At 40.0% G+C, this 6,466-nt stretch overlaps 1 protein-coding gene across 1 annotated transcript in view; it reads right to left on the reverse strand.

Moving 5' to 3' along the window:
• ZZEF1 (zinc finger ZZ-type and EF-hand domain containing 1) overlaps nt 1-6,466 on the reverse strand; it is a 155,797-nt gene that overhangs the window by 107,453 nt on the left and 41,878 nt on the right. The window contains exons 7-9 of the mRNA XM_007937490.2: nt 4,621-4,737; nt 3,544-3,722; nt 1,603-1,701 (exon numbers count right to left, since the gene is read on the reverse strand). Coding sequence (XP_007935681.1) covers nt 1,603-1,701; nt 3,544-3,722; nt 4,621-4,737 — 395 coding nt within the window. The remainder of the gene's footprint in view (nt 1-1,602; nt 1,702-3,543; nt 3,723-4,620; nt 4,738-6,466) is intronic.

Raw genomic sequence — 6,466 nt, forward strand, 5'->3', positions numbered from 1 at the left:
GCAACCCTAAAGAATAATGTAGAATCTGCAAAACACTGCATAACATGGATGAACTTGGAGGACAGTATGCTGAGTGAAGTCAATCACAAAAGGACAAATACTGTATTACTCTGTTATTGTAAAAGTCAAGGAAAGGTTTATCTGTGGAAGGAAATTTTCTTTGTTGGTTACCAGGGGTGGGAGGAGAGGGTAGGGAACACTATTAGATACGTAGAGATAAGTATTGATTTGGGTGAAGAGAAGGGCAATGTACCAAATGTGAGCGATCAACACGGTGGCATTGAGGAAGAGGAAGACATAGAGAGGTACATGGTTGGTGCAGACAACAAAGATGAACCCTTTTGCACATACAGTATTCAGTTGTCAGTGAAAGCAAACATGGGTGGGTAGATGGGTAGGCCAGCTGAACTATTAGGTATGTCTATGCAACAGGGAGTGTACCCAAGACCATGTATAGGGTTGGCAGACAATGGTTCTACAAGTGTATTTGTATGTTCTGTAAGAATTCCCAGGGGTATGGTAGACTGACAAAGGACAAGGTTGTAGTCATTTCTTGGTCACAGCCAGTTACCCAGAGGGACCTAGCAGTTGAACCTGTGGGCTCGGGACCATAGTCGCAGGGGACGTCAAGCTCAATTGGCATAATATACTACACAAAATCTGTTCCACCTCCTACTTTGGCGAGTAGCAACTGGGATTTTAAAAGCTTGCAAGCAGCCATCTAGATGCAACAATGGGTCTCTCATCATCCAGAGCAAAGAAGAATGAAGAAAACCAAAGATTTATGGAAAGAGTTAGTCCTAGCGACTGGTACACCAAGCAATCCGCAGCCTGTATGAATATGAGACCAGAAGAACTAGATGGTGCCTGGCTACCACTGTCAACCACTCAGTCGGAGGGGGACCTATGTAGGAGATCCTGGATAGAGAGGGAGAACAATGTGGAACAAAACTCAAAATCATCTGGAAAAAAGAAAAAAAAAAAGGGGACCAGGTTTGCTGGTCTGATAGAGCCTGGTGGAACCACTGAGACTACGGCCCCTAGCTGCCCTTCAGGTCTGAATTGAACGCACACCTGTGGCTTCCAGCCAAACAAAAGACAGGCGTATGAGGTAAACATTTACCTGAGGTACATATACTCCTTGGAGAGATCAATCATGAGAAAGAAGGGCTGTTTATGCTCAGGGAGACAGCTCAGGGAGCAGGAGTGCATGGAGGGGTAGTCACAGGGAAGAGTTAACTATCAGGAGGAAGTGGGAGGGGGCTGTTGTATTGCATAAATTGTAGTCAATGTCATGAGACAAAGTGTATGTGAACTGCTGTATGGAAAGTGAATTTGCTTTGTAAATTTTCACCCAAATCACAATTTAAAAAATAATAATAATAGTAATAACCTCACTTTAAAAAAAGTTAGTAGCTAGAAAGATACATTTTTGTGATAAAGGAAGCAGAAAAGGTCCAGGAATCGCTGCCGAGTGAAGAACAATCTGTAGGGAGACCGCACAGGCTGAGTATGTGCAAGACCAGTGTGACCCCACACAGTGCCTACTGAGCACAGCTGGGCCTTCACCATTCACTGAAAATGGACAAATTTACCACTCACCATCCCTCGTCCATGGCTCAACCAGGAGGTTTTCAGGTCCTGACTTATCTTCTTTTCCTTTGACATCACATGCTTGAAGAGTCAACTGGAGAGGTTTACCTGAACAACAGTAAGAGAGAACCTAAAGCTAGTGGTAAAAAAAAAAAAAAAAAAACCAAACAAACCAGAAACCAGGCACAGTAATGGAGATGGCCACCCATTCAAAAACCAAAACGGAGAAGTAATATTAGACAAAAGATGACATCATCTTTTCCCCTTCCCACATCCAGGAAAGGCAAGACTTTTACAGCTTATGTCCCTGGGTTAGTCCAAGGAGAGGTCTCTAGGACAACCATTGTTCAGAAGCATAGCATACTATAAGACATAGACTAATACAATAGGTTCAATGTATTCTTGAGAAGGGGAGAACATTCTTAAATTACTGTCTTGGAGTCAATAATTTTACTACATTTGAATTTAAATTTATAAATACTATTTTGAGTCTTATTTCTTTAAAGTACCACCAGGCAAATTCTGACAGTTTGAAGAATTATAAAAATTAACTTTTTCTAAGATAATCTAAAAATTCTCTTTTTGTTTTAATAGTTAATGAAAGTACATTAATCTATAACCCAATCCAGAACTAAAACATTATCAATCATGTTTTATGCGTTTCTCCCCTTTCTAGTCCCCACTGCCCAGATAAACCCACTAATATGAACTGAAACCTTTTCTGGAGAACACTTAAGCCTCTAGACCTAGTACCCTATCCCTCCATCTAGCCATGCCTGCTATACCTACCCCACCCCACAAAAAACAACACTGGAAAGCAATCCGATTGCCACTGAATGCATTCTGATTCATAGTGACCTTATGGGACAGAACAGAACTGTCCCGTAGGGTTTCCAAGGCTATAAATCTTTATGGAGACAGACTGCCACATCTTTCTCTCCTGTGGAGTAGTTGGGAGGTTTGAACTGCCAACCTTTTGGTTAGTACCCAAGTATTTAACCACAGTGCCACCAGGTCTCCTCCCACAAATAAGACCCTTCCAAATTTATGTAACTGACCATCTTAAGTAAAACTTGCCTGCCATATATTTATATGTTTATCAGAAATATTTTTCCACAGTCCTTAAAATAATCTGAGGAAAATCTAAGAGATCAATTTTCTGACTTTAAAAATTAAGCATAAAATAATTATTAAGTCATATCAAAGACAAAGGTATGAACATCATGGCAGAAATATCACAGTAGTGCCTCTTTTACTGAAGAGAATGGGGTCCGATACTGTATTTTGTGTACAGAGGCTTTATCATTAGAGTCAAGGATGGCAAATATGTTGTTCCTACAGGTCAACTGCACTCATGTGGGAAGTAGCTCTATGGGTTCCTGTGTTGAGAAGGATTAGGAGGCCCCAGACTGGATCAGTAGAAAAGTGCTGAGTTGGACTGATGCTGGGCACCAGAGAGAGTAGTGGCCAGCATGGTGTATGTACTTCTGATTAGTGATCATGGGGGTGGCAAAGGGGCCCACCCTAAGACAAAGATGCCTCTGAACATTTTGGCTAGGTTCCTCCCTCCCCCATGTGAGGAATACCCCCACCTTCCCAACTCTCTTGGTATATACAATGAGACATTTGTGTATTTCACGAATGATGGCCGTGAGCAAATGGCCACCCAATGTAAGTGATTAGACCAGTAAATCTTGGAAGCATAACCTAGTGGAGATTCTAGGGTCCTCTTTTGCTGATGCTGCCATAAATGAACCAACATACCCCTGCAGCCTACCAACTCTGAAGTCTGATACTCAGAAGATGTGTTAATCTAGGAATCATGGTAAAACTACAGCAACCCAGTCCATAAACTACCAAAAAAGACAAGAGGATGACAAGAAGACAAATGCTCAGATGCTTTTATGATGTGTCCACTGGTGGCATCCCCACCAACCCTAGGTCATTTACCATATTTAAGGAGCAGGTTCTGCCTAACTGATGCCATGGATGAGATGAGAGACGAGGCATCATACTGTGTGTCCAGGTGGTCAGTGATGGTGCAGAGGGAGCTCAGTACTTTGGCAACACTTCCTCTTGCTAGTGCAAAAGCCAGGAGAGTCAGTTCCACCTCTGGAGTAGAACAGCAGCTATAAACCAAGAGCAAAACACTTTCACTTATCAACAATATGATAAAATCCAGGTAGCTCAAACCTCATGTAATTGAACAACATAAGTAAAATTAACCTGCCACATGCTTTCTATACATTGATCAGAAATATTTTTCCATAGCCCCTAAAGACAAATTAATAAATTAACCCATAGGACCAGGGAATCAAATTCTTAATTCTGCAATGTTAACTTAGAAATATTAAATAATTCTAATATCAATTTTAAAAAATTAAACTTTATAATGGGTTTCAAGTAAACCAAAAATAAAACAGCAATAAGCTCTATTATTAAGCAGCTTTGGGTAATTAGTTGGCTTGTCCAGAAAGTTGAAGGTTTCTTCCTTCAAGCACCAAAAATTTATTTTAGATCTATGCCAAGTCATATTTCTCTGCCTTTTTAAACATATTACATGGAAACTTTTGAAACTGGATGGCTCAGGGCCTGATTTGTCCTCTGATACAGTAAGGTCATCAGGGCACAGAGCTGAGTGTCCCTCCACTAAAGGATCCTTCCCTTCTATCAAGCTATCAAGGGGCCCATTTCCCTTTGACAAACAGATAATCAAGCCTGTTAGACCTGTGTGTATAAGGTAAGCAGGCTCCTAGTAAAGACTAATAAGAGAGATGAGTGCACTGACAGGTTTTACAGGTTAGCTGTCTGTTCTACCTATCTGTTCGAGACCCAATTCTTTAGGTCAGATGACACTATTAGGTAACAGATTTTAGATGGATGAATTAATATTTTCTCTTCAGCTGCTAAACATGCATATGCTCAGTTGTGATCTTTAAAAGAGTAAAATATTTTTAAAAAAGACTTAACAAGAATATATGCCCTCCATCCCCGCAAAAGAGTTCACTTTATCAACTTTGATTTTACCTAGTTATTCTTATGAGAAAACTGTCTACTTCTTCCAGAACACTGGGAGACAGGAAAGTTGAGAAATCCGTAGATCCTGGCGAGAGGGAAAGTGGAGGCATGTGCAGCAGTGCCTTCCTAGGAGTGTTCAATGTAAAATTAGAACAAAACCAGGCGTAACAGTGGACAAAAACAAACTGTGAAAAACTTGCTTTGACTAATCCCTTATAAGTAAATAGACAACATTCCCATAGGAACCTGACCTTTTCTTTCTTATTTAAAGTACACAATACAAATGAGCATTTTCTCCCCAGGAGTCACAATGTTAAGTAGTTTCATAGGTTCTCATTTTCTTCTTTTAAGAATTTCATTTCCCTCTGTAAAAGCTTACTGAACTCTCTGGAATCAAGCATTTGCTATAAACAGCACTTTGAGCAAAAGACACATATACTCTACAGAGAAACCATGGTGTGGAACCAGGAGGATATGCATCCCAAAGCAGGGGCAATGGGAGATTGTTTATATATGCGGGGGGTGGGCTGGAGAGGAACTGATCACATTACTTCCAATTTCAAGTAAGTAAATACAGTAAGGATGCTTGGAGCCAGGATTCTCACTATTAGAAAAGAGAGTTACAAAAATGGAAAGACAGACAACTAGAATAAACACTGTAGTGCTGGATTAGAATTGAAGGCATCAGTGTAAGTTTACAGTTCAGTGTTAAAGACAAAAATAATATAAGCACTATATAAATATATATGTGTATCTATTTATACACATATACGTGTATTATTTATACACACATATTATATACATATAGTCTCTAGCTATGTCCACTGAGAGGGCCTGGGGGAAGCACCCTATAGTAGTAAGTTTGGTTTCTAAAGAGTATTCTCTACTAAAAGGGACCACAGCTCCTTAGAGAAATGGCAGATGGAATTCTCAAGATAAGTCTAGAATATCTTGCTGCATCAGAAAGTAAGGAAGTGGCCCAAGAATGGGAGCACATGTCAGAAGCACATGTGAACCAGACTGAAGGGGTGCCCTGGCCAAATGTGGAAGAAGCAGAGCATCAAAACTGCGATGGATTATAACTCAGAGAGTAAAAGAGAAATCTGTGAGTCCATATGGATGTAAATAAAAACAGTTTGATGAGGAACAGGACATTTACGTAGCCTCAAAGAATATACTTTGACATACTTTGAGATATATTAATTACAAAGGGAAAAAGAATTATATTACGGTAGAGAAGTCTGGGAAACACCACTCTAATCAAATGATCAAAATTAACTGACAATCACTAGTAACAGGACATATAGTGCCTCAGACGTTCTTTCACAGATGTTCAAAGATTGGATTTATGAAGATACTGATAATAAAAGATAATAATAATTAAAAAAAGAAAAGAGGTATTTGTCTTGTGTCAGAACTGACTTACAATGGAATCACTGGAGTGGAACCCTTTGGTGAGGGACTACCTGTATATATTTCAGTACAACAAAAAATGTCAAATAAATAATTAGCATTCACTGGTTAGTGAAAAGAGTGACAACGCTGGGGGCCTAATATATTACATAAATAGAACACCAAATGTAACTAAAAATTCACAAACAGCAGAAGATAACTAGATAAATGTGACCTCCTGAAAATGTAATACTTACATGCATCAAGACTTATCCAAAAGAGTACAAAGAGAACCCACAGACTAGGGAAAATTTTTGGTTGTGATGTATCTGACAAGAGTCTAAGAGCAGGCCGGAAGAGCAGGAGAAAGGGGTAAAACCCAGTCACTAGTGCTCAGACAGCTCCCTTGTTACCCTCCCAAGAGGGACCGGGTCTCCGGGAGCAAGGTAAGCACGGGAGGGTT

Source organism: Orycteropus afer, unplaced genomic scaffold (genome assembly GCF_000298275.1).
Source record: "Orycteropus afer afer isolate SDZICR_OR568_19922 unplaced genomic scaffold, OryAfe1.0 scaffold00042, whole genome shotgun sequence".
Taxonomy (NCBI): domain Eukaryota; kingdom Metazoa; phylum Chordata; class Mammalia; order Tubulidentata; family Orycteropodidae; genus Orycteropus; species Orycteropus afer.